Source organism: Coccidioides posadasii, chromosome 3, assembly GCF_018416015.2.
Source record: "Coccidioides posadasii str. Silveira chromosome 3, complete sequence".
Classification (NCBI taxonomy): Eukaryota; Fungi; Ascomycota; class Eurotiomycetes; order Onygenales; family Onygenaceae; genus Coccidioides; species Coccidioides posadasii.
The window spans coordinates 5,323,105-5,347,297 of record NC_089409.1 but is presented as its reverse complement, the minus strand read 5'-3'; the positions used below and the strand labels follow the sequence as shown (position 1 = coordinate 5,347,297).

The window sequence follows — 24,193 nt, the reverse complement described above, 5'->3', positions numbered from 1 at the left end:
TCTCACATAGGAATTGTTTTTATTAAGGGAAAAAAAAATAAAAATAAAAGGGGGAGAAAAAGGAAAAACAATTCCCTCAAAATTATTTTCTCATCTATTATTCAGTTTCCCCAACCATGTATACATAAAATTCAAAAATTCATTAGGTGGAAAAATAAAAATATAGTAAAAAAAAAGGAGCGACCACCATAATAATAATATCGTCATCATCAAGGCATGGCCTCCTCCCCCTTCCCAATCCCTTTACCCCCTCTTTATTCAAAAGAGGCAAAAGGGAACTCAATGGCTCAACAGATCATGCACGCTGATGCCATTCTTCCCCCCGGCGTCAGAGTTTCCTCTCGGGAACGCCGGCCTGGGCATGTCGGCTATCCCGCTCGAGGCCCTCCGGTCGATGTTCAGCATCAGCAGTGCCGTCGTGGCTTCGCGGTCCATGTCCACGTCCATGCTGTCCCGGCTGGAATGTGCCTGGGGCAACATTGAGGGCGTGGAGGCGCCGCGTTGGTGGCTGTGTTGGCACTGATATTGTTGTTGTTGTTGTTGGTGCGGGGGGATGATGGGCGATGTGGTGCTTGATGTGGTGGAGGTGGTTGAGACGGTCGATATGGTGGAAGTGTTGGAAGAGAGGGTGTCGCGGTGGACACGAGGCGGGAAGAAGGGGGTGTTTGAAGGTGGGAGGGCGGGACTGGGGAGGATCATGGGGATGATTTCGAATGGGGAAGTGTGGGAAGAGCGAGACTGGGTATCTCCGCTTGCTCGGGGAGACGTAGTTTGGGAATAAGATGCAGATGGTTCGGGATGCGGATTGAACTCCGGAGAGGCAGAGTATGAGGATAGGCCGGTTCCAGGTTCTTTGGGGGTATTCCACGTTGGCGACGTGGGTGTAGAGTCTCGGCGGATGTTTGCGGCTTTGAGGTCCGCGATACACTGTTCGAGATAGTTTACGTATTCTATGCTTGCCTGTGGGGGGAGAGTTTCAGCATCGGTTAGCCAAAGTCTGGGGGCACCTCTATACATCTCAAAGAGAAAAAGAGACCCAACCCGTACCTGTAGTATAGCAAGTTTATGCATCTCCTGGCCCTTGCAGGCCGGGATCATGTTCTTCAGGGTGGCAAACTCCTCGTTCATCTTCGATCTCCTCCTCCTTTCGATGAGGCTATGTGCCGTCCGGCGTGCGATCTTCCGACCGGCCGCGGTCGTCGCACCGGGCTGCTTCCTCTTCGACCCGCTTCCGTCCGCGGACGCACTCTGGCCATCTTTCCCTTTTGCCTGCGCACCGGCTCCGGAAGCTTTCGGCTGTTCCTGGCCTTTTGGTTTGACCTGGATGATCTTCCTGGTCTTGGTTGGTGGTGGGGGCAGGGTGAAATCGGCGGCTGGCCTCTTTGTCGAGGATCTCTGACGCAAGGTGCGGGTGGAAGACAACTGGGCGGCGGCATTGATGTCGGGAGACGGGGGCGAGAGAGGAGGGAACAGGCTGCTCTTGTTGGAGGAAGAGGAGGAAGAGGAGGAAGAGGAGGAGGAGGATGAGGAAGTGTTTGTGGTTGTGGTTGTTCCTGTGCGGTTCGACATGACGGGCGGAGGCAGGGAAAAGAAGACGCCAACGGGAGAATTGATGCCCTTGTCCAGCGCCGCAATCTCCGCCGACGGTGCCGGAGTCAGAGGCAGCTGGGCCTTTGGCATCATGAGTTTCGATTGCGCGGCAGCCAAGCCTCGTGGGGGAGGGTGGCTTCTCTCGAGAAAGCCCCAGTGACGAGTTGAGTCTGCAGGAAAGAGATGGAAAACGAAGAGATAGAGATAGAGATAGAAGAAGAGCAGAAGGAGGAAGAGGAAACAAGGAGAACAGGAGAACAGGAGAACAGGGGGGGGAATGAAGCCTCAGACGAGGGAAGAGAGGTCCGTGAGAGCGTCACGGCGCGGCATGATGGGCAGCTGCATCTTGATGGAGGGAGAAGCGTAGCTTATTGTACACGCTGCTGTTGTCTCGCGCCCCCGGGCACACAGAGAGAGAGAGAGTCTTGCTGAGGACATCGAGGGAGGGCAGCGCCCGGCGGCGCCTCTTATAAGCATTACCCTCGCCTTTGGCCGGGGCTAGTTGCGGTGCCGGCGAGAGCAGCGAGCTTCCAGGCAGGGTGTCGCGTGCTGCCACTGATAGGCTGGCAGAGTTTCCAGGGAGACGCACAGACCAGTTCACATGTGGCCGCTGGGCTGCGTGATTGGCCCCAGCTGGTGTTTTTTTGATCTTCTCAAACTCACGCTTTTCGCTGTCGGATTGTTGAGCGTTGCGGTTGTTCCCGTAACGGCTGTGATCATGGAGTAGTTGTGTGGAGTACAGAGTATACTATAACCACTATACTATACACACGAGAAGACTACGGAGACGCAGGCTGTCTTGTGTTTTTCACCATATTTGTATTTTTTTAATTTTAATTTTTTTTTCTTTCCTCTGATTAACTAGTTGAATGCTGCTTTTAACACCACATTATAGAGTACTCTGTAGATACAGCCATCACTGTCTTCCCTTCTTCTTCTTCTTCTTCTTCTTCTTCTTTTTTGGGTTTCAAAGAGTGATCAGAATCTCCTAATTTAATCCAAAATACTCCTGTATTTTCCCCTTCCTTCTGCTGGGCGGTGTGACTTGGGGGTGGTGGTTTTTCAGTTTTGGTGCTTCACAAACAGCCGATCCATGACATAGCCCGCAAACATATCCGGCCCTGGCGTTCCTACCACCCAGTCAACCCGGTTCCCCGACCGATTAGCCAACCACAGCCCGTTGTCCTCAACGTCCGGGTCATCGTGGTCCCGCCGCTTTCGATTCCGTCTATCGATCACGCACATCCCACGCGTCCACTGCCCCGTCGTCTCGACCCGGAGGTCCAGCGGCGAGTCGAGCGACAGCATCCACTGCCACGAGTCCGGCAGAAGCGCGTACCAGATGCACACCGGGTCATGGAGGCTTAGCGCCGCCATGTCGCCCTCGTGGCCCGGGTGCATGGCCTCCAGCTTGGCGAAGCTGTGCTCCAGGATCGCAGATGTCCACTCCACCAGTGGCGAGCCGGTCGCCACAGTGGACGCGATCCGGTCTCGGAACTGCCCGCGTGTCAGGTTGTGAGACCTGGTCACGTCGAGAGACACCAACTTAACCTTGAGCTGCTTGCTCAGCGTCGCGGGATAGACAGGCAGCGCCGACGGGAGGTCTGCCGGCGGCATGGTCGACAGCGGCATCTGTGATGTCAGCGCAAAGATCCTAGCCGCCGCCACGGGATCCGCGTATGTGTTGAATTCCGCCGTGGGAGTTACCTAGATATATATCTGGTCAGCATCAGTTCCTCTGAATCAACTCTCCCTTCCTCTTTCTTGCTCTTTCTTTCTTTCTTTGTTTCTTTCTTTGTTTCTTTCTTTGTTTCTTTCTTTCTTTCTATCTCTCTCTCTCTCACACCCAAAGGTTCCATACATTTCCAGGGCAATCAACAGCACCACCCATCACCACCACCTCTTTCACTCTCAGAAATGTCTCCGGGTCTTCGGCCGCCGCCAACGCGAGATTGGTCAGCGGTCCAAGGGCTATAATCGTAATCGTCCCGGGGTCATTCTCCCGTAGTAACCTAAGCATCTCTTCGTAGGCTGGTTTCGTCGACGCGATGAATGACGAATGACGTCGAGCGGCAGCCTCCAGCTCTTCCACCGACGCCGGCAGAGGCGAGAACAAAGACTCCCATCCTTGCGCCGGCGTGAGATGGGGATGCTAGCAGTATACGATTAGAAACTCCAGCTTTCCGCTCAAAAGAAAAAAAGCACATCAAAGACATACACTTGTATGGACATTACCGAGGCCATCTTTGCCGTCTAGATATGAAAAGAAACCAAAAAAGTTAAAAATCCCAACACCTTGTTCAGAAGGGGTGAACCGTGACCAAGCTCCTTCAACGTGGTTTGGAAAAGGGGGATCCTGAGCTTACGAAAATAATCCGCCAGCATCTTCTCTCCAGCCAAGGGTCCTTCGGCGCCGACGGCCATGAGCGGCTTGGACGCCATCAGCGCCTCGAAGCCAGGGGCCAATCCGCGGTTGTGTCTCCATTCCATCTCCTTTTCGATGATGTGGAACATAGAGACTGCATTTCGAAGACAGCTATAAATGAGGCGTGTAAGTTCTCCCCTTGCTACATACGTACATGTACACACACACACACACACACATATATATATATATATGTATGTATGTGCATGTTCTATGAAGTTGGTTGAGGTTGATAAGAAATTGGAACAGACCTCCTCACTTCGATGTTTCCAAAGGTCAAGGAGACCAGAAGCACCTCGATCTCCTCTGCCTTGGAGGAGAAGGCGAGAAGAAGAGCGAGGATATCATCAATGCCCTGGGGAAGGAAAAAATGGTGTTAGAACCTTTGCTGGCCCTGTTGCCTTTTTTGTTTTGTTTTGTTTTCTTTTCTTTTCATTTTTTTTTTTTTTTTTTAATATGCAAGTTATCACCACGAACTCACGAAACAGCGACATGTGTCCCGTCCCATAATGTTTCCATGTACAGATACACCACCCGGGACGGGAACAGGAGTTACAAGATTTAAAAGGGCACACCAGAAGAACAAAACCAGAGGAAAATCAGGCCTTGCCTCACAGGATCTGTATCAATAATGACTCTGCTTTTCGGAGCCATTGTCACAAAATGCCGTCTCTATTCTTTTTTTTTTTTTTGACGCAGAGACAATTCCTGCGCCCTCCCGTACGTACGGGGATTATTGTTACTGTTTCTCTGCCGGTCTCCGACAAGCAGTCGTCGCAGTGGATAGGAGTTAACAAATAGTATTCTCCGGCCAGGCCCGAGACTCGCGCAAACCCCCACAGGGCACGAGGCTGGATCAGTGGGTGGTCTACGTTGTGGTGACGTGACGCAGATATTATCTTAATGGACTGGCGAGGATATCAAAGGAGGGCAACGGGGCTGGAATACGTTAAAGCCAGATGTCGACGAAGCAAAAGATTCAACAAAAAAAAAAAAAAGGAATTCCAAAAAATGGGAAAAAGAAAAAAAAGAAATAAAGATCAAGGAAAATGAAGAAGCGGAAGCGCGGGGAAGTGGGGTGGACAGTGACGGCGGTGGCGGCGAGGGAAAAGGTTTGCGTTTCTGGACCGAAGTTTCTCCCTTTTTGATATACATACTGTAACTAAAGAGTTAATGAATGACAGATTCAAGCGGGCATGTCCACGGTTCTGGCTGAATTTCCTCCAAGAGCTTAACTTGTCTGGCGGTTCGTCTGGCTTGATGTGGAATCATCGTTCATTATTTCTTTTTCTTCTCTCTTCTTTTCTTTTTTTCCTTTTTCTTCTCTCTTCTTTTCTTTTTTCCTTTTTCCAGTCAAGTGTACAGAGTACATACAGAGTACTCCATCGCTAGTTGTGTGTGGATGTGTGGTGTGCTCGCCTATTGTCAAGCAAACCCCCCCCCAGACACATATCATCCCCTTGAAATCCGTGATAAAACAACAGTGTCTCAGATGCCGCCCGGGTTTTTCGTCAGGATTATCACCGCTCCGCTACCCGGTGCCCTCCTCCCCCTCCCCCTCCCCCCCCCAAACACAAATCGTGGCCGAGAAATATGAGCAACAAGACACCCACAAAAACAGGGACACTCCGAAATTCCCTGCGCTCCGTTACAGCCGAAGCGCTGCGCCGCGCCGACGCGTTCCGAGCGTCTCAAGCGTCCGCCCACTGTTTCCTCCCAATGAGTTATTGCCTCCGTATTGTTTATCATCTTTATTTTTAGTTTTAGCGATTTGCTGATTGGACGATCAATGATTCAATTGCTTCCACACCGCCGCGACGCCCATTGAAGACGCACACACACGGTCCTCGTGTGACAGGTCCTCCTCGAAGGATGTTGCCTCTGGACCTCTTTTTTTTTTTTTTTTTTTTTTTTTTTTTTTTTTTTTTTTTCCCTCCCTCTCTTCTATTATTCTTCTTCTGCAGCGTGTGAAGACTTCCTCGTTATATGCGCATCCCGCCTCCCGTCCCCCGTACTAGACTCTTGACCCGGTTGCAGAATAATACTTGGTGATTTGCCAGGGGGCCGGCCCAGAATTCCGTTGGCTGACGACCGAGGACAGGACCCCTAGACGGGATATTCCGCCTCGCCAGCAAGAGAAACGTAGCATCGGGAAGATAAGCCAACACTTTTTTGTCTCTGTCTCCCTCGTGGCGGCGCTGGGGGGCTTCGATCTTGGAGATATGGTAATAATACATGTAACTGAATACTAACAAACTCAAGGCGCTGGTAGAAAGTACTCCGTGCCTGGGGGGAACCTCCGAACATTGCCATCCGAGCGGCCTGTCTCCTCCTCGAGCCCACGCCAACGGGGAGTGGGGGGCCTGCTCACCCAATGGAGCGGCGCGCCGTGGCCGCCTCGCACCCAAGGGAGAATTAAGCCCTTTTTTTTTTATCGGCAAAATAGATGTGCCCTCTAATGCAAGGGACAACCCCTGTCATTCGTCGTCTGAGAAGGCTGTCATAGAGTTCTTCCATGCAGCATTCCGGAATGATTTTTTGAAAAAAATACGTACTCCATACCGTGTTTACAACTTTCGGTCGGATATTCCAACCCTCAAGGTCGTTCCCGTGCAGGACTTGTGCAAGATACAAAGTTTAGGTTACGTCGCCTAACAACATACAGACATACATACATACAGAGTAGAGAGCGTCTATCTCCTCCACTGTGGTCCTCATTATGCAAGTTATTGTGGATATTTTCACACCTCGTTAATCAGCAGGGACTAGTTCACCCGGGATCTTCGCAAGATGTGTCCAGATTCCAGAACAGCTTCACCAGCTTGGGCATGAGTAGACTCTGTAGTTTCACAGGAGATTCAAGATCCCTCCCTGCAGGATGTTCTGCTCGAATATCTGCAGAGAACAAGTTCTCCCTTCCCCCTTCCCCCCCCTCTTTCTCTCTCTGCACGCGTGTTCAAACTGGCTTACCTCCGTGATCATGTCATGATTTACTGCGTGGTGGAACTTGGCAACGATGAGAGTGTCACCGCCACTGCCACTAGTCACCCTCAACAACCGCGCCTATCCAAATAGCGTTTAGCGCACCAGATGTTTCTGGTACTGATTACAGTGGATTTCTGGATAGCTGGCCTCAACCAACCGCGATCCATCACCCCCTTCAACAGGACAACTCCCTCTGCAACCCCGACCCCCAGTTCGACCTCGCGTCCGATCACTCTGCCATCACTCATCCGTCACCTTCACTCCCACCTTTCTGACTTTCCCTTTCTCCTCTTCTTCCTGCTCTCCGCCAACCTTCTGCCTGCTGCTCTGCCCTCCCTTTAGTTGAGACATGTCTATCATACCGCGATGACCTCAGCTCCCGGTTTGACTCCAAGTACATAGAACTGTAGGTATTTTTTTTTTTTTCTCACATTGTCTCTCTCCATGCGGTAGCTAACCGTACTTTTTCCTACTTTCCTTTCAGGAACGAGCAACATTGATTCGACTGCAGCTTTTCTTTTATTTCCCGTCGTTTGGAGCTTAGCAACGCCTCTCGAGATTCACGCTTCGTTGTGGTCCTTTCCCCTTTTTCCTCTCTCTCTCTCTCTCTCTCTCTCTCTCTCTCTTTTCCCCCCCGCGCCACCTCCGCACAAACCCGGACGTCTTCGTGGGCGTCTCGATCAGCCGCTCTAGACCCTGCTTATTTCCATTCTTCATTATCACCCGGTCGATCGACCCCAACTCAAACCCACCCACCCCCTATACTTTCCGTCCCCACAACAGGCCAGCGCTGGTTGATATCCGCCGCTGGAAACATCCTCATAACACCTGATCATACGTTCCACTGCCCTGCGGTAAGCTTTCGTCCTCCCTATCTGGAACGTGGGCGTAGATATGACTGACGCGTGTTAACGGTGTAGCTTCCGCAAAACCATGAATCCGTATCTGCGCTGGGCGATTTTGCTTCTCGTCGCCGGTGGGCTGGCTTACTACTACCGAAAGGGTTCTCCCAAGCCGAAATCATCCTCCATCAGATCGAGCCTGGAGAAAACAGACCATTCTCTGTCGACTAAAAAGCTGAAACAGCGCAAGCCGAAGAAGGCGCCTGAAGCGACAAATACCAGTGGTAGCCCTACCCCGACCCCGCAACCTCAACCTCAACCGGGAGTAGCGCCTGCCACAACGTCTGCCGCTGCCGATGAGGGCATGAGCAACCTCGAGTTCGCTAAACAATTCTCCAAGGTGAGAGAAGGAAATGCTATCGCGACCGGTACCTCGAAGAAGGCCACTCCAGCACCCCAGCCGGTATCTCGCCCGATGACGGGAGGCAGCGATGCGCCTGGTTCGACCAGTGCTTCATCTTCGATGACCGGAGGGGATGCAGATGACGATCTGTCTCCCATCGGATCCCCAGTTATCAAGCCAGCTGGCGACGTATCCGACATGCTCGAGGCACCTGCACCTGGAGCGTCTGTCCTCCGACTCACCGGATCGATTGAAGACGAGCACAAGGCGAAGAAGAAGACCAAGAAGTCTGATGGATTTAAACCGGCGGAGACCAAGAAACAGAGACAGCAGCGAATCAAGAGGGAGAATAACAAGCGAATGGTTCAAGAGGCGGAGACGCAGAGACGCGCTCTTCTTGAGAAGCAGCTCCACACTGCCCGCGAGCACGAGCGCCAGGAGGCCGCGAAGTCCAAGCCACCAACCTCAAACGCGTGGGCGCCTACTGCTCTCATGAACGGAGTGAAGAAGACCGAAAGCTCCCCAGCTGCGCTCCTTGACACTTTCGAGCCAGGCACCAAGGACGCTACCCTCAAGTCAAAGGACAATAACAACAACAAAGGTTCAGCGGCAGCGCCAAGGAACTGGACGGATGACTTACCTTCAGAGGAAGAGCAGATCAGGCTTTTGAGTGCCATGAGCAGCGAGAATGAATGGACGACGGTTTCAAACAAGAAAAGGGACCGGCGCCGAGCAAACAATCCAGGTGGGGCAATGAGTGATACAAGCACCTCAGACGCCCAGGTTGTCAAGCCTGAACCTGAACCTGTTGTGAAGAGCCGTCCCCATGTAGAAGAGAAGACATGGACAGAGCAAGGCCATCCTCTTGATTCTGAATGGGCTGCGTGAACAGGAAACAAATTAAAAAAAAGAAAAGAACAAAGAAAGCCAGCATCTATTTACTCTCCACACTTTTTAGCCATCAGCAAGCAGGCAAACAGCACTCACATTGCAATCCTCACCGTGCTCTTCTCAACTGATGCAATGTAAGAGTTATTTTAGCATTTGTGTACCTGGTGTTTAGTTTTCTTTTTTCTTTTTAAGGCTATCTCTGTTTTTTTTGTCCTTTTGTCTGCTTCTGGTTTTCTACAAAACAAACTCTCCGGCACGGTCGCAATACGACTTCAGTTGATCTAGGGACATCCCACTTGAGTCTCAGGTCAAGTATGCTCTAAATCTCATTTTTACCATGCAGATGAGGCATCGTCACAAAAGGAGTTTCATTCCTAGTCAAGCAATCCCTTTTATAATTGAGGCAAAGGTTGTTTATGCAGCTGATCTCCTGGTGCTCCAGAATTCACCTACTGTGACATCTTTATACCCTCCGCCCTCATATTCCCTCTCCTTTTCATCCTCTCTTCTACATTTCAGCTCTACCCTTGATACACCAAAAAAATTCCCTGTCTGAACTCATGACCTTCAAATGCAGCCCAAGAGAGCCTGTTGTGTGTCTTTATTTAATTATGTTTTTTCATCCATGTTGAGTGCTTCTTCATGCTGGCCCCAAGTATGCTTGCTTCTTACCTCGCCTCCTTACTATTGATGCAGAAGCAAGAAAGGGAGAGTTCAAGAGCTCCGCGGAAGCATTTTGAAGACCAGCATTTGATTCTGTTTTTTCCAATTTTGCAATTGATAGTGATGTTCTTTTCTATGTGTAAATGTATTCTGCTACTGCTTCTGTTTGTATGTATTTAATCCGGCGGTTTTTTTTTCCTTTTTTTTTTTTTTTTTCTTTTTCTCTTCTTTTGCTTCATTGCTCTAGTCAGGCTTGTCTGGGTTGTGTGGATTTATGAAGAAATTCCTTGTACAGTGACCGCAAGCCCTTTCTCTCTCTTTCAATGCCAACTTTATATTCATCCACGCCAAGGACTGATAGATCGAAAGGCCATGAAATATATCTCCAGTTGAGAGCTTTGACTGGGTGTATGGGTCAAGCAAAATAGATCGGCCGGCTCGGTGCGGACATGAAAGGGTTTGGCGGCTGGTTGAACGGCGCCCCCGAAAAAAAAAGGAAAAAAAAAAAAAAAAAAAAAAAAAAAAAAAAAAAAAGAAGAAAAGAAAAGAAGAAATTAATGCTGAGACTGATCCAGTAACAACCAGCCTCCGTGGACCTCAGCGTTGCCATGTAGCTTTTATAGACGACCTGCTCCAAGTTAGCTAGACTATTTGAATGAACCTTTCAGGGCACCACATTCTTGTCTTTATACTATAGTTCTATGTGATATTCTTTTACAGCTTCATATATGTGTGTGTGTGACTTTGGAGAGCATGGCAGCATTTATCTTGAACTGCTTGAGCAAAAGAAGGCAAATTATGGATATGGGATCACTGCCACTGGGATGAGAGTTGAACAAGGGGCAAAGCATACATGATGTAGGGATGTGGTGTTTTTGTGATTGATGTTTAGTGTAGCGTCTCTTACTCCTCCTTCCGTGGCCTCTTTACTTGTGTTTGTTCACTGGAAGGAAGCAACTGATGTAACATTTTGCAGAGTCAGTATGGCCAATATATCCCTGCTAGTTATACAGAGTAGTAGAAGTATACTATGACGAGGGCGCTTCCCTGCCTGCATCTTTTCTGCAGACACAGTGGACACCATGGCTGTCCCGGTCCGATGTTAATCCCCTGTGGATCCCGTGATATGATCGCCCGCCAGCGGGCTTGGCAACCAAACCGCATGCAGCAGCATCGAGTGCCGTCCGGAACAAGAGTTAATCGCATCGTGGCCTGTACTGGGCACCCTCCGGTCCTCACTTCACAGCTTGTTGTCCCAATTCATTTATTCTCACAACTCCCCACCTCTTCTATTCTGACCCTCCTTTTTACTTTTCCCCCTTTGTTTTATTGTTAAGTTGTCACAATTTTTGCCCCTGCGATTCTGTGAAGAAGCAGCAACTCATCGGTCTCATCTCGGGTTCTTCTTCCTCTCCCTCCTTTACCCCCCGCCCGCGCCCGCGCAACTCGCCACGAGTGAGGAATCAACTGTCAACCTTCCCTTCCCCACTCATCCTTTCAATTCTTGAATAACAACATAGCTTGGGCCCGAGCGAGTCATGGCGCAGATCCGCGGCACTGCCGGATACAATCTGGGTCACAGCAACCCGTTTGTCGGTCCCGGTCGGGCTGACGCTACAAATGACCCGAGTCCCTTGGATGCGATCCGTGAGCAGACCAGCAAGATCGAAGACTGGTTGGAGACCATTTCAGACCCGATCAAGCCGTATGTCTGCAAATTTCAAGCCCTCTTTACTCACTCCCTTAACACCTCACCTCCGTTTCTTTTTCCCCAAGACCTTGTGCCCCCGCCCCCAGCCAACTTTTCAACCTTGTTTTCCATAGTACGTTGCAACTAACCAGAATATGTGTTTTGGTAAAGATATCTTCCCGCAATTGGCCGTTTCTTGATTGTTGTTACCTTCCTCGAAGATTCTCTGCGCATATTGACACAATGGGGCGACCAGCTCTCGTATTTGCACGAATTCCGATCCTGTATGGGGCGCCCTCCCTCTCTCCTTCCGGCTTCTAGCCGGCACAAATCGCCGTGCAGCTCATGTGTAGCCTTCGGGTGCTAATTGCTGTCGTCTTATACAGTCCCACGAGGAATTTCTCATATCTTCCTTCTCCTGAACGTTATTGCCATGTTGGTTTGTTCCGTCTTTGTTATTGCCCGTAAACATAGCGAATACGCTGTCGCCGGTCTCCTTGGAGTTGTCGTTTCCCAAGCCCTCGGATACGGTCTGGTCCTCGACTTGACCTTTTTCGTTCGAAACCTCAGCGTGATCGGGGGTCTTCTCATGGTGCTCTCAGACTCGTGGGTCCGCAAGAAGTTCGTCCCAGCCGGCCTGCCTCAGCTCGAAGAGAAGGACCGCAAGATGTATGTCCAGTTCGCGGGACGTGTGCTGCTCATCTTCCTGTTCATCGGCTTCATTTTCTCCGGATCCTGGGGCTTCTGGAGAATTTTGGTCAGCATCCTTGGATTTGTCGCGTGTGTTATGGTTGTCGTCGGCTTCAAGGCTAAGTGGAGTGCCACGATTTTGGTCGTGGTGCTCAGCATTTTCAACATCCTGGTGAACAACTTCTGGACAGTATGTATCTCCGATCAAAAAAAGAGGGGTGGAAAAGGGTGTGGCACTGGGTGAGATAGTTACTGACCACACCGCACAGCTTCATTCCAAGCATCCTCACAAGGACTTTGCCAAATATGACTTCTTCCAGACTCTCTCCATCGTGTGAGTATTCTCAATGCATCTTAGCTGGTGTTTCGTTTCTTTTTGTCTGAGTCGCCAGCTGGACGATTACTAATGGATTTGTTTCATCAGCGGCGGCCTCCTCCTCTTGGTTAACATGGGTCCAGGACAGCTCAGCATGGATGAAAAGAAAAAAGTCTACTAATTTAGCCCTTCCCCCAAGCACTACAACTGCACGCATTGCATTCACATTACATTCTAGTTGTCGCATGAACTGTCACAAGAAGAGTCCGGTTCTCCAAACTGAGGTTGAAGAGCTGGAATTGGATCGCAATGTGATATGAAGGAACTCTGCATAGTTGCATGAGCCTCGACACCCTCAAAACTCATGTATACCCCTCCCTGGCGCACCAGCCAGCTTACCCCACATTTCCCATATTCCAATCCTTGGATTGAATCCATCTGATCTGAACTACAAGCAACCTCGAAAAAGGTCACCCTTTTCAACGTCTTTTTTTATGGTGGTATTAGCTGTCATTGGAATTTCAAATAGTCTCTGGAAGCACAAAGCTTGCAGTTTTGAATAACTACTTCAATTCAGATGCTAACATTTCTTTTCTGCCTTTTTTTTTTTTTTTTTATTTTTATTTTTATTTTTTTTAACAAAAAAGCTCCTTTTCGGATCTAGCAACTTTACGGTGTATCAAAAACCTTCCAATAGTGTATTCTATAGGCTTCCTTCACATCCCACTTCGCATTCTTCGATCAGGCATTTTCTATGTAAGATTAAGGTCCGTCTCTCCACCGCCTGGGAAAGGAAAAAAAAAGCTGCTCGATATGTTTGGTTCAAGAAAAAAGAAAAAAAAAAAGAAATATAAAAGACAGTTGTAACAATCCCTTTGTCGAAACCTGCAGCTTTTACATATTGCGTGCATGGTGACGTACATGAGTAGACTTTGCTTGTTTTTAGACCTGCATGAGTATGTGGCCGGGTAACATTGGGGTTGTGTGTGTATTAATATGTACTCCGTACTCCCGTTCTAATTCAAGACAAACAGGCAGTTTAACTCATGCATATACGAACCTGAAAGTACTCCAGGTAACATGTATGTTGCATCGTGGGGCATTGCAGGAATGGTATTTGCATTGTCAAATATGTACTCCGTATTCTTCCCGGACCATATGCATGCAGCCATTGAAGGGGCTTGTCCCAGATGTTTTCTTTGTCTTTCCATTGACTCCCAAGGAATATCTAACAATATAAGGATTCGTGGGACTGGAAGAAAAAAGAACGATCTCAGTTGCTATCAATCATTGAATAAAGAGCCATGGTTTCTTCTTTTCCTTTCGGGAAAAAAAAAAGGATGACAAAGATCATCGAAGCATCGCCTCGGTAGGTAAAAACGCTAATGAGACAACGTACTTGCTTGCGTTGGGATAAAAGAGACGAAAGGGAGGGTGTAAAAGAGTCGCAGCGAATAGCTGCAATAAAAGAGCGGTTTAAAGCAATTAATTTTGAAGCCGTAAACGATTTTCTACTATTCTTTCTCCAAGGCCAAATGGCAAAAGGTTCTAAATATCCATACTCCATCGATACGGTTGAATATGCCGAAAGTCGTCGAAATCATCAGCGTCCGCTTCTAGCCGCAAGCCAAGACAGCGCTTAGTGTTATCATCAAGGTTATTGGCATGAGTATTAGCAGCCCATATGGGTGTTAATGGGGTTCGAAAACGAAAAGCCTTTCCGCTATCAACAGTGTCGTTTGTCGATGGACGATCTTCGGCGTAGGTGGTGGAGGTTTTGTGTAGCAAGGCTGAGGATGATGCTACAAGGGGTTCACGTTGAAGAGCTCGGGAGCCAGGAGAATTAGAGGGAGAGATCAACGTAGGAGATAAGGTTAGGTGAACGTTTCCGGATGTTTCTGTGTTGGAGGGTAGACGGGACGATGGCGCTATCGTGGAAAGTGGGGCACGGGGCGTTTGTTGTCTAGATATCGAGGATTCTAGAGAATCGGTTGAAGTCCCGAACGACAGGACTGGGCAAAGAATATCGCCTGACTGTTGCTCGGGAGTCTTTCGGTGACTGGAGGTTGTGGGTTGTAAGGCATGGGAGCCCTCGCTCGGGTTAAGAGATATAGGTGGAGGTGATCGACCTGACAGCAGTTTACGTCCCTTATGAGATGGTTTAATGCTTGGGGAAAGCTCGGGTTCTTCAGGAATGGCTGAGGGCCTTTTGAGAGGGCTGGTATCACGACTTTGCCGTACCGACGTTTCAGCCCTCACCTTCCCTGCCATGACCTTCGCGCTGGGGGGAGGTTGTAACATCCACCGAGTTTCTGCTCTGCTTCGAGGGCCACAGACAACAGGAGGATGGAGATCGTTGACTTCTGGGTTCCGGGCAATGTAGTACTTGGACGAGTTGAAAGAATCTGATCGCCCTCGACCCGAAAGTCCCACCGATGACCCCTTCACCTCTAATCCCCACAATTCCTCATCTTCACGCTGATAGCGAAGCCTATTCCAAGCATCTCCAATAGGGTTCTTCAACGCATCTTTATCCTTCTTGAGGCCCTCCAGCGTTCCCGTTAGAACCTCCGGATCGGCCGGTCGCTGAGGGGAGGTCAGATTTCTCTGACTACTGGTACGGCTGGTGCCATTTCTATGTCCCTTTCGCGACGGCGGTCCGGGGCCGAGAGCAATCTCTTCACTCCAGTAGGAATTTGTGGTGAATGGAAATGGCTGGTGAAAGAAGACAGGTTGGTCTGTGACTATACCCTCCCTGCTCGGATCTCGGACGGTTCGTGCAGCCTCTCTCTTCCGCTTACGCCTGTAAAAGTACTCGCCGCATGGTGTACAGGAAGCGTAGTAGAACACTGCGGATTGTGCTCCTCTAAAGAGCCACATTCCGCGGCACTCAGGCGGTGGAATGGCCGGAACTCGACAACTGACTGGTGGACAGGTCGAAAGGGTGCATTACGGAGATGGTGGTGGATTGTATTGCATGAGCTGGAGCACGGATCTGTATGGTCGAATGCACAGCGTTCTGTGAACATGGGTGAGGTCTATAGGGGAAGCTTTTTCTGGGGGGTGCTTTTGTCTATTCAAGGGAGGGGCTGGAAGTCGTCAGAGTGACCCGTGGCAACCGTAAATAAAAAAGACGCATGAAACCTTCGCCATCCGCCCAGCGTGACGAGATAAAGACAAACACAAAACGCCGGCGTATTCTATGCAGTGTTGAAAGAATTGATGGGTGTTGATGCCAGAGCAATCGAAGGAAAAGGAGAGCAGATCAGAGGAAAAGGAGGAGAATAGGGGATCAAATGGCCGAGTTGGGGTTGCCGCGAAGTGATGATGCTGCGATGGGTGCTTAGCGGGAAGGGGCAGAACCACCGCGCTAGCCCGTCCAGGTTAGGCTGGAGGTTGGCGGGGCTTTCGGTGGATCCGAAACGCTCGGCGGGCGAAAATACATGACGAGGCAGTTACAACCATACGCAGTACCGCCGCGGCGGTTCCCTGACCCCTCTGCCGTGCCCGGGCTGCCATTGGCCACTGCCGGCGCTAAGCATTTTTTAACCGAGCCTTTCCTCTAGTCAGTGGGCCGCAGGTAATCTATTTTCGAGCGTTCTGTATCGACGTTTCCACGATTACCGGCCTCTCCTGCTTGTTTCGACTCCGGGAAGGGAAAAATCCTCCGGAACGCTCACCCGATATCAGATCCGATCACAAATGTATGTATGTGCATACATAACTGCGGAGTACAGCTATACCTCTGTAGATATGGGCGTCGTTGAGGCCATGTTGGAAGAAACATCTCGTAGTTGAGTCGCCCTGCACTAGGCTGCTCTGAGGGATTTCCTCGCCTGAACAGATCCACACACTGGCACCTAAACACTCAACCCGCTGCAAGTTCAGGAGAACCATGCAATTTCTCTAACAACTGATGCTTGGGCCTTCCAAGCAATTGGGCACTTGTCCGCCATTGCTTGACCGGAAAACGGTGAAATGCGGCATTTGTTTGCACCCATAAACTCACCTCCTTGCGGTGAACATGCGCCGAGACTGGGCGTATTATCGTCTGCAGGCCTGTGGAGGGGCCCTGTGCACCCTTTGCGTGTGCTCGGTATGGAGGTACAGTAGAAATTGGCCTGGGAGAAAGCACGCACGCGACACAGCACAAGAAGATTGGAACATAAATTACCCCTCCAAGTTATTATCCTATAATTTTTTGTATATGATTTTTATGTCTAGTTGTGAGTAAATCCTTTTCTGTAATTCGCTAGGTCGGTCTCCGATTCAGCCCCCAAAGTTCCAAGAAATTCCAGCAACAAGGCAAGGAGCATCAATCGGATTAAACGCAACCTCGCAAGCATTGCCAGCATATGTCCTGGTTAACTATACGCTTGGCCCAATTGAATTAGCTGCATTCCCCTTCATATTGTTGCTCGGGCCCGACGATAGGTACATCAGACTTGTAACCCAATTCACCACCTATCTTCTAAACAGGGCTGCAATTGTTCAATTGGCATCGTTTCGAAATAGTAGACATAGTCGTACACCTTCAATCTGCCGAACAAGCCGGGAGGGAATGCCGTACTCCATATCAAGAGGTGTTTTTGACGAGATACGCCACGAAGGACCAAAAAAAAAAAATTATCCGAACCTTATACTGCAATGCCCGAACTTCTCCATGGTATGTAACATTGTGCTAGCCAGCCGTATGCCCGGGGGAGCCAAACGCCTCGCTGAAAGACCATTATTATTTTGTTTTATTGGCGTTGCGAGTATGGACAAGGTGCGCCTCTCAATAATTCTTCGTTCCCTTGATGACCTCGCCTTTGACTTTCGACCAGTCGATCTTCCCGTCTACCTCTTCGTCAATCTCCCCGCATATCACCACGTTGTCGCCACGAATCAGATATAGTCCATGGTCAACTTCTGAGCTCGGTTCAGGGTCATCTGGCGGCCTGATTATCCGCTCCACCGTTTCCGACAGGACGAGATTGGTGAGTTGGTCCGTGGAGAGAAGCGTGCCTATCAAGGTGCGGCCATCGACAGTGAGAACCAGGACCTTTTCTTAATTTGGCGGAAAGGGAAAGAAAGAAAAGAATATGTCAGCATCATCGTTTGAAAGCTGAGTGAGTCCAACAAAAAAACCAAAAGGAAAAGAAAAAAGAAAATAAAAAAGAGGCGAACATCCATGACGATTCGGTCGGGGAGAAGGGGCATTGGGTTACCAACTGTTTATATAGGGCTGCAGAGACATGGTTCGAAAGTGCCCTTGATTTTATCGGTAATGCTGCCCCCGGATTCACTAGTATAACCCTATGAGCCTTTCTCCTCCACGACGATGCTCTCCCTCCCAACCTCGCGGCGGCGATTGTCTGGTAGGTCTTGGGTTGAAGAAATCGCAAAAACAAGCTGCGATGGCTTTAGGGCAACAGTGAAGTCATAGCCTAAGTTCCGTATCTGAGAGCATCCAAGAAGAGGTAGCTTTCGTTTTACGTCGTTCTCAAAGCAGCAGCAACACAGCCGCGGTGCATGATGCCAGCGTCGTCCAACAACGACGACCACAGCTTCCAAGACGCGCTGCTTGCTTAATCCATGCTTAGTCATCATATTGGCACACTTTCCACAACAAATGGAGACGAAAAAGCAACTGTTTGAAAGATGGGCCAATCCTGTCCACTTTGGCTCGATTTCTATCTAGGCAGTTTGGTATGTTGCAAATAAAAGGTCATCAGAAAATGAAGTATCCCCTAATATCCAGTTTCGACCCCGAACCCAAACTCCCAGTGAAACAAAGCAGTAGAAGCAGCAACTTTCGCCTATGCCGAACGCTTGAAAGTCCAAAGAACTCCGTAAGCCGCAAGAAAAAAAAAAAAAAAATAGAAGTTATTTGCTGGGAGCAACGTAAGGTATATTGCGAGCGCCTCTCGTGACGATGGGCGTTGTAGCTACCAGACTAGATTCCCACACAAAGCATAAACTAAGCGCAGTTATTTAGACTATTGTGGTATCTATCATTTTCCAAAGAATGCCTCCCTTCCCTGCAATAGTTTCGACTACTTCAGGATCGTCAGATCTAAAGGCACACTGCTCCCTCGTCCTGCACGGTACAATTTTTGGCCCCCCTTAAAATCCCTAGGTTTTGGCAAGTGAGATTCATTCTGGAACTTAAACCTTGAATCCTGAACAATGATTCTTGAACGTCCTCCTGTGGTTGAGGTTGTCGATCCAGTGCTTGATCGTTGCGGACCAGTGCCGTTTGAGAGCGTGTACGCGGACGGATCCAGCATCGAGCGCATTGGAGGTTGGTGTGCGGGACGCGCATTGAGGTCAGGGTGGTCTGCGAAGGACGGGGGACGAGAGGATAGTGGTGTGGAGAGAAGGGATGATGTGCGTGCTGATGAGGCAGACGGAGGGGACGCTGGAGGTGGAGGTGGCGGAGGAGCTGAAGGAGCCGAAGATGCGGCGGAATGTGAAGGTTGGGAGTGACCAAATGCGTTGCGAGCCGCTTGCATTGCTATGGAAGCGGCCGCCGCAGCCTGTCCGCCGTTCGCGACCGGTGGAGTTGGAGGAGGGGGTGGCCTAGGAGCCGATGTAGTAGGAGGTGGTGGAGGTGCGGATGGTGGAGCAGGAGCGGACAACGAAGGTGGCGCGGGGGGAGGGGGAGGGGCTGCGGACACCGGGGGTGCGGGAGGTGCGGAGACCTTTCGAGCAGAGCCAGGAACAGGAGGGGGTGCGCGTCCCGCTCCGGGCAAGGGAGGTGGTGCGCGTGGCGGTGGCATGTCAGGAGCGGACTTCGCTGAAGCCGTTGAAACCGGTCTTGAAGATGGTTTCGGTGGTGGTTTCCGAAGGTTTGCAACTAAAGGGTTTATCGCAGGTGGTGTCGGGGCTTCTGCGGATGGCCGAGGCGGTGGACGCGCACTTGGTAACTTAGGTGCTGTTGGGGGTCTGGGGGCGCTTCCTGTAGGTGCTGGAGGCTTCGGAGCCCGTGGTTCAGAGTCCGTTAGATATGAAGCGTCAGGTGCGGCTCCGGTATCAATTCCACCACGTTTCCTTAGCTTGGGCATTCCTCCGGCAAACAGGCCACCAAGTTGTGGAGCCGAAGGAAGAGCAGAGGCACCGTCGCCCATATAACCATCTCGGCCACTGTCACTATTACTTCGCGCTCGATTTCCCCCAGGTGCAGTGGGAGGAGCTAAACCAGTGGGTGGTTTGAACATCCCGGGTACAGGCGGTGCGCCCCCGACAGGAAGACCGGCCGAACTCCCTGAACTCTTGGAAATCATTGGAGCCGATCTATCATTCGTCACCGTTTTCTTTAGGCTCTTGCCTTTTGTGATATCCGTTAACAGCGCAGACTGGTATCAAGGTTAGCCTACGGCTCATTCGCCGGGTATGCTAGGACGCTTACTCTGTCCTTGGCCACTGCTTTGGGGGGTTGCTTTGGGAGATCTCCACTCCTTGGTGGTCTTCCCGGCGGAGGAGGCGGCGGCGGCGGAGGGGCACCACCGCCAAATCCGGGCAGGGGCGGTGGTGGAGGGGGAGGTGGTGGTGGAGGTGGCATGGTGCCTACGGGAGAGGTAGAAGGCGGGAATGTGGTTTAGTGAGGGAGAGGCATAGAAAATACTGCACTTTATCGAGATGATAGTGTATATCGAAAAGCAAAATGGATATTGTGCCGGTGTGTATTAGATGCCCCGACGACAAGAAATCAATCATCAATGAATCGCTGCTGTGGAGGCAGTCAGCTCACGATGTCGATGTGACGAGATGTTGGGATTGCTCGCTGCTCAGTATCGTCAGCATGTGGCGGTGCGGGTCAAGGCGATTAGATAAGCCACACCTGCACTTGACAGCTGCTGTGTCGGGATTTCACTGCATCATTGGAGCACAGAGAGCGTCGAGTCTCCGTGCTGCAGCAGAGAAATATGAAGCGCATTGCGCTTCGGGCTCCAAGAGGAGCTCGAGATCTGGTATGTCAATTCTGCGAGTTTTCCACGTCGTCCCGACGATTGGCGATGCGCTCCCAGCCAGCACTCGTCGCACCGCACGCCCCACGAGCTTCCAGAAATGCCGACACAATTACGGGCCATTCGAGCAATTTCACCCTTCCTAGAGCGTCTCTACACCGGTTTGCTTCGAGCTCTGCGGTTTTGAAATCACAAGATGACCCAGACCTCATGCTTCGTGAAGTGCTGAAAGATTCACATGTTATGATAACTGGGACGACATTACCAGACGAAGAGACGATTGTACGCTTACTCGAACGTTGCAAAAGTATTACGAATATTGCTCTTTCGGATAACAATGCTGCTGCGCAGACAGCCCAGGATAATGCGACATCGTCGCTTCTTGACCTTGAGAACGAAAACGGGAGCAGTAACAAGCCAGCCCCAAAGAGGACTGTACAGAAAAATTTCCGGCAGAGAGCAACAATTGGGATCTCATCTATGCTTAATGAATTACTGCGAGACCCGAAAGTTTTCATAACACCCAAAATCCTCCATGAATACACTGTGATCCAATCCCAGCTCAAAAAAGGAGACCACTTTCCCGAGATCTTTTCCCTCTACGCAAACAAACCCGCACCGCAAGTCAGCGGATCAACAATCACGTACCGTGCTGTCAATCCTAAAACACCGAAGAACGCAATACCACAGAAACTTGCCGATATGGCCCTCGAGGTTGCCATTGAGCAAAAGAATCTATCCCTTGCTCTCGCTATCGTTGACACAACCTTTTGCACGCCGGCTTTCCGCCGCGCTAAAGTTCTACAGCGGGCCTCCCTGCCTATAGCGGGATTAATCGGTACTCCCCCGGCAGCGTATATGGCCGCCAGCTATGCTTCCACTTTCCAAAACACCATGAATCCCACAACTTCAACGTGGATTGCCTTCTCTGCCATCCTAGCCTACATTACATTTACATCCTCAGTGGGATTGGTTGCTATTGCCACCGCAAACGATCAAATGCAACGTGTTGTATGGATTCCCGGCATGCCACTTCGACAACGCTGGTTGAGGGAGGAGGAACGTGCAGCAATGGATAGGATAGCCGTGGCTTGGGGTTTCAAAGATCCATGGATGCATGGTGAAGAGGAGGGAGAAGAGTGGGATAACCTAAGGGAGTTCTTGGGTATGAGAGGCATGGTTTTGGATAAAACAGACTTAATGGAAGGCATGGAATAAATCTGGCTTACATATGGCCCCATTATGACGAAATCTTGATAGAGTGTACAATACTAGGGCGATCGCAGTGCCATTTCTTAACCAATTACTGGGTGTCCAAATGAGAAGAGAACTATGACAGTGAATAGAAATAGTCGGGATATTGCTTTTCATTCGTTATTTGCAGTAGATCGTAAATACACATCTATCGACATGATAATGCGGTCATACAATCCATGACAGGCTTAATAGAGTCTCTTAGGAGGAGACATGGTGGCCTTAATTGTCAAGCTGCCAACGTTTTGCCAACCCTTCTTCAACAAGGAGACCAAGTAGTTGATGGCCAACATAATGTTAGAGATCAACTCATCCTCGGTCATGCCAACGTTTCCAACAGCGACACCCATGCAGAGCACCTTCTTGAGCTGGAACTTGATGGTGGACTTGACATCGTTGATCTTGCCCGCGAGATCTTCGTTGTGGGAGATAGGGGTAGGGAATTTACCGGCTAGACACATTGTCAACGATGAACCGTCATGGAATATTGCAAATCGCGTTCTACCAACCTTTGGAGAGACCTGGACCCAAAAGACGGGGGATCTGCTTAATCAAAGAGTCGGAAGCAACAAAGGCATCGTATTTGCGAGCCAACTTCTTGATGAGCTTCTTGTTCTTGTTAAGCTTCTTCAAATCATCGGCGGACATGGCGTCAATGCCGTGGTGCTTGGCACGGTCAATGTCATGCTGGTCACCAAGAACGCTATCCGTCACAGTCATGCCATCAGCCAAAATCTAACCAGACCACATCCCACATATAGTTGTTCACGACATACCAGACGCTCATTCCAGGGCGAGGAACGGAGGGCAACTTGATGGTGCCGGAGAAACGCTTGTCACGCTGAGGATCATAGTTCTTCAAGCCGATCTGGAGCTCGACGGTTTCGAGGAAGTTTCTCTTCTTCTGGTTGTTGGAGTAATCCAGAAGTTGTTGCACGTTTTGGCGCACGCCAGCTGTTCGAGTTCCGTCAGTAACGGGCCTAGGCCAATTTGTCTATGTAAGCCCACTCACCGACTGTGACCTTGGACATGATGAATACAGTCTTCCAGAAGAATAACCTTGGGAGTAATTCTTATGGTGAGGACTTTGCGCTCGATATAGTGCTGACTTGAAGAACGAAAACTTCACGAGTTTCGCTTTCCAGCGGATTTGTGGAGTTGGGCCAGTTCTAGCCTAATAAGGGTTAGTGCAGCCCTAGTTAGATAGTTGTGCTGACTCATCCAGTTAACATTTCCCTGCAATTTCTGGGCTCAGCGCATACTTGGCCCAATCAACACATTTAAAGGATGGCCCTTCGAAATCAATTAAAAACTGGTATAGATTGCAGCAGCTATTTTTTCGCATTCTATACTCCGTATACAACGTCTTTGATATTTGTTCTTAGATAGTCACAAGTTCAGTGGTCTTTGCCATTGCGACAGTCACAAGGTCCTTTTCCTGCAGCTCCTCTATCTCTGGCGCTCCCTCCAAGGCTTCAAACCCACAACTCTGATACAAACTGATCGCAGGTGCATTATTTGCAGACACTAAAAGACTGATATTGACTTTCCGGGCCCCAAAATTCATAGCATCCTTTCCAACTGTCTCCACACTTTTGACCACGAGCCTGCGGCCAATCCCTTGTTTCCGTGCTTCTGGCAAAACAAACATCGATGCGGCAAAGTACGCCGCCTCCCCACTAACGAGCGAAGACATGTCCAAAGTCGAAGATGGCCCCATCGAAGAAAATACTTTCCATGGGGAAGCTGATTCAGATCCATCCGCTGCAAGCGCCCGAGGGCCCAGAAGAACAACCATTCCCACCCATGGATGATCTGAGAGGAGCTTTAGATCATCGTCAATGTGATCATCCTCACAACCCTCTGTCGGCGACGTCCTATTTTTAGCAAGCGCCACGAAAGTCTGGGCCAATGGGTTTTGCAGCCGCCGAGCCCACGCCGCATCGTCAAATTGGCTTTCTCGTTCATAACTCGAGGAAAATGCTGATGGATCAGCCTGGAGAGCGGCCAGACGAGCTTTTCGGAAGTTTTGGCTTAGCACTGCGAGGGTCAGGGGGGGAATGTTAGTCCCCGGCGGAACTCGGACCACGGTAGCTGTTTTGGGATTCATGTTCATGCAGGGGACTGTTCAGTGGGCTGTTGTTTCGTTTGAAATGAGGGGACGATATTGGTTTCACCCAATAAATGTATACGTCAATGAAGGACAGCAATGTTTTGAGTGAGGGGAGGAAGCGACTCGGGACCGTCTTCCCGCAGATCTCACGATATTTATGTTACTGCTGACAGGCTAACTGTAGTTAAGCCTGGTGACTCAAGGCGAAATCCCAGGCATGGCTCTGAGTCAGTCTTTTGCCATCGAGCGTTCCATCGCATCGTATGGACCTTTTCTGAGACCCCCTGTCCAGGGCAGTGCCTTAGCGCAATCCGGAGAGCACATGAACGGAGAAGACCGCTCCCTGTCCACTAGTTAATGGAACGCAGCCCGCACTGCC

The 24,193-nt window shown here is 50.1% G+C and overlaps 10 protein-coding genes across 10 annotated transcripts; 3 read left to right on the top strand and 7 right to left on the bottom strand.

Annotated features, from left to right (window-relative positions):
- Positions 1-67: 67 nt before the first annotated feature.
- On the bottom strand, positions 68-2,072 carry D8B26_006685 (uncharacterized protein). The gene is made up of 2 exons (XM_003070135.2): positions 1,048-2,072; positions 68-960 (listed from the first exon to the last, which is right to left on the bottom strand). The coding sequence occupies exons 1-2, from the start codon at positions 1,681-1,683 to the stop codon at positions 280-282; spliced, it is 1,317 nt and encodes a 438-aa protein (XP_003070181.2). The 5' UTR covers positions 1,684-2,072; the 3' UTR covers positions 68-279.
- A 363-nt stretch (positions 2,073-2,435) lies between these two features.
- On the bottom strand, positions 2,436-5,012 carry D8B26_006684 (uncharacterized protein). The gene is made up of 6 exons (XM_003070134.2): positions 4,631-5,012; positions 4,267-4,370; positions 3,957-4,126; positions 3,809-3,843; positions 3,452-3,742; positions 2,436-3,297 (listed from the first exon to the last, which is right to left on the bottom strand). Exons 1-6 carry the CDS (start codon positions 4,667-4,669, stop codon positions 2,653-2,655), a joined length of 1,284 nt encoding a protein of 427 aa, XP_003070180.2. The 5' UTR covers positions 4,670-5,012; the 3' UTR covers positions 2,436-2,652.
- Positions 5,013-7,253: 2,241 nt separating this feature from the next.
- Positions 7,254-10,146, top strand: D8B26_006683 (uncharacterized protein). The gene is made up of 3 exons (XM_066125258.1): positions 7,254-7,406; positions 7,485-7,854; positions 7,921-10,146. Exon 3 carries the CDS (start codon positions 7,934-7,936, stop codon positions 9,131-9,133), a length of 1,200 nt encoding a protein of 399 aa, XP_065981340.1. The 5' UTR covers positions 7,254-7,406; positions 7,485-7,854; positions 7,921-7,933; the 3' UTR covers positions 9,134-10,146.
- A 910-nt stretch (positions 10,147-11,056) lies between these two features.
- D8B26_006682 (uncharacterized protein) lies at positions 11,057-13,306 on the top strand. The gene is made up of 5 exons (XM_003070132.2): positions 11,057-11,504; positions 11,661-11,773; positions 11,876-12,369; positions 12,449-12,513; positions 12,604-13,306. The coding sequence occupies exons 1-5, from the start codon at positions 11,338-11,340 to the stop codon at positions 12,674-12,676; spliced, it is 912 nt and encodes a 303-aa protein (XP_003070178.1). The 5' UTR covers positions 11,057-11,337; the 3' UTR covers positions 12,677-13,306.
- A 284-nt stretch (positions 13,307-13,590) lies between these two features.
- Positions 13,591-15,765, bottom strand: D8B26_006681 (uncharacterized protein). The gene has a single exon (XM_003070131.2). The coding sequence runs from the start codon at positions 15,373-15,375 to the stop codon at positions 14,044-14,046; it is 1,332 nt and encodes a 443-aa protein (XP_003070177.2). The 5' UTR covers positions 15,376-15,765; the 3' UTR covers positions 13,591-14,043.
- A 1,507-nt stretch (positions 15,766-17,272) lies between these two features.
- On the bottom strand, positions 17,273-17,734 carry D8B26_006680 (uncharacterized protein; the record flags this gene model as incomplete). Its single annotated transcript, XM_003070130.2, has 2 exons — positions 17,273-17,544; positions 17,710-17,734. 2 exons carry the CDS (start codon positions 17,732-17,734, stop codon positions 17,273-17,275), a joined length of 297 nt encoding a protein of 98 aa, XP_003070176.1.
- A 410-nt stretch (positions 17,735-18,144) lies between these two features.
- On the bottom strand, positions 18,145-20,213 carry D8B26_006679 (uncharacterized protein). The gene is made up of 2 exons (XM_003070129.2): positions 19,889-20,213; positions 18,145-19,835 (listed from the first exon to the last, which is right to left on the bottom strand). Exons 1-2 carry the CDS (start codon positions 20,039-20,041, stop codon positions 18,534-18,536), a joined length of 1,455 nt encoding a protein of 484 aa, XP_003070175.1. The 5' UTR covers positions 20,042-20,213; the 3' UTR covers positions 18,145-18,533.
- Positions 20,214-20,437: 224 nt separating this feature from the next.
- On the top strand, positions 20,438-21,738 carry D8B26_006678 (uncharacterized protein). The gene has a single exon (XM_003070128.2). The coding sequence runs from the start codon at positions 20,496-20,498 to the stop codon at positions 21,663-21,665; it is 1,170 nt and encodes a 389-aa protein (XP_003070174.2). The 5' UTR covers positions 20,438-20,495; the 3' UTR covers positions 21,666-21,738.
- A 151-nt stretch (positions 21,739-21,889) lies between these two features.
- Positions 21,890-22,732, bottom strand: CRP74 (60S ribosomal protein uL1; the record flags this gene model as incomplete). Its single annotated transcript, XM_003070127.2, has 4 exons — positions 21,890-22,152; positions 22,211-22,404; positions 22,478-22,655; positions 22,714-22,732. 4 exons carry the CDS (start codon positions 22,730-22,732, stop codon positions 21,890-21,892), a joined length of 654 nt encoding a protein of 217 aa, XP_003070173.1.
- Positions 22,733-23,025: 293 nt separating this feature from the next.
- D8B26_006676 (uncharacterized protein) lies at positions 23,026-23,920 on the bottom strand. The gene has a single exon (XM_003070126.2). It carries the CDS (start codon positions 23,815-23,817, stop codon positions 23,083-23,085), a length of 735 nt encoding a protein of 244 aa, XP_003070172.2. The 5' UTR covers positions 23,818-23,920; the 3' UTR covers positions 23,026-23,082.
- Between the last annotated feature and the right edge of the window lie 273 nt (positions 23,921-24,193).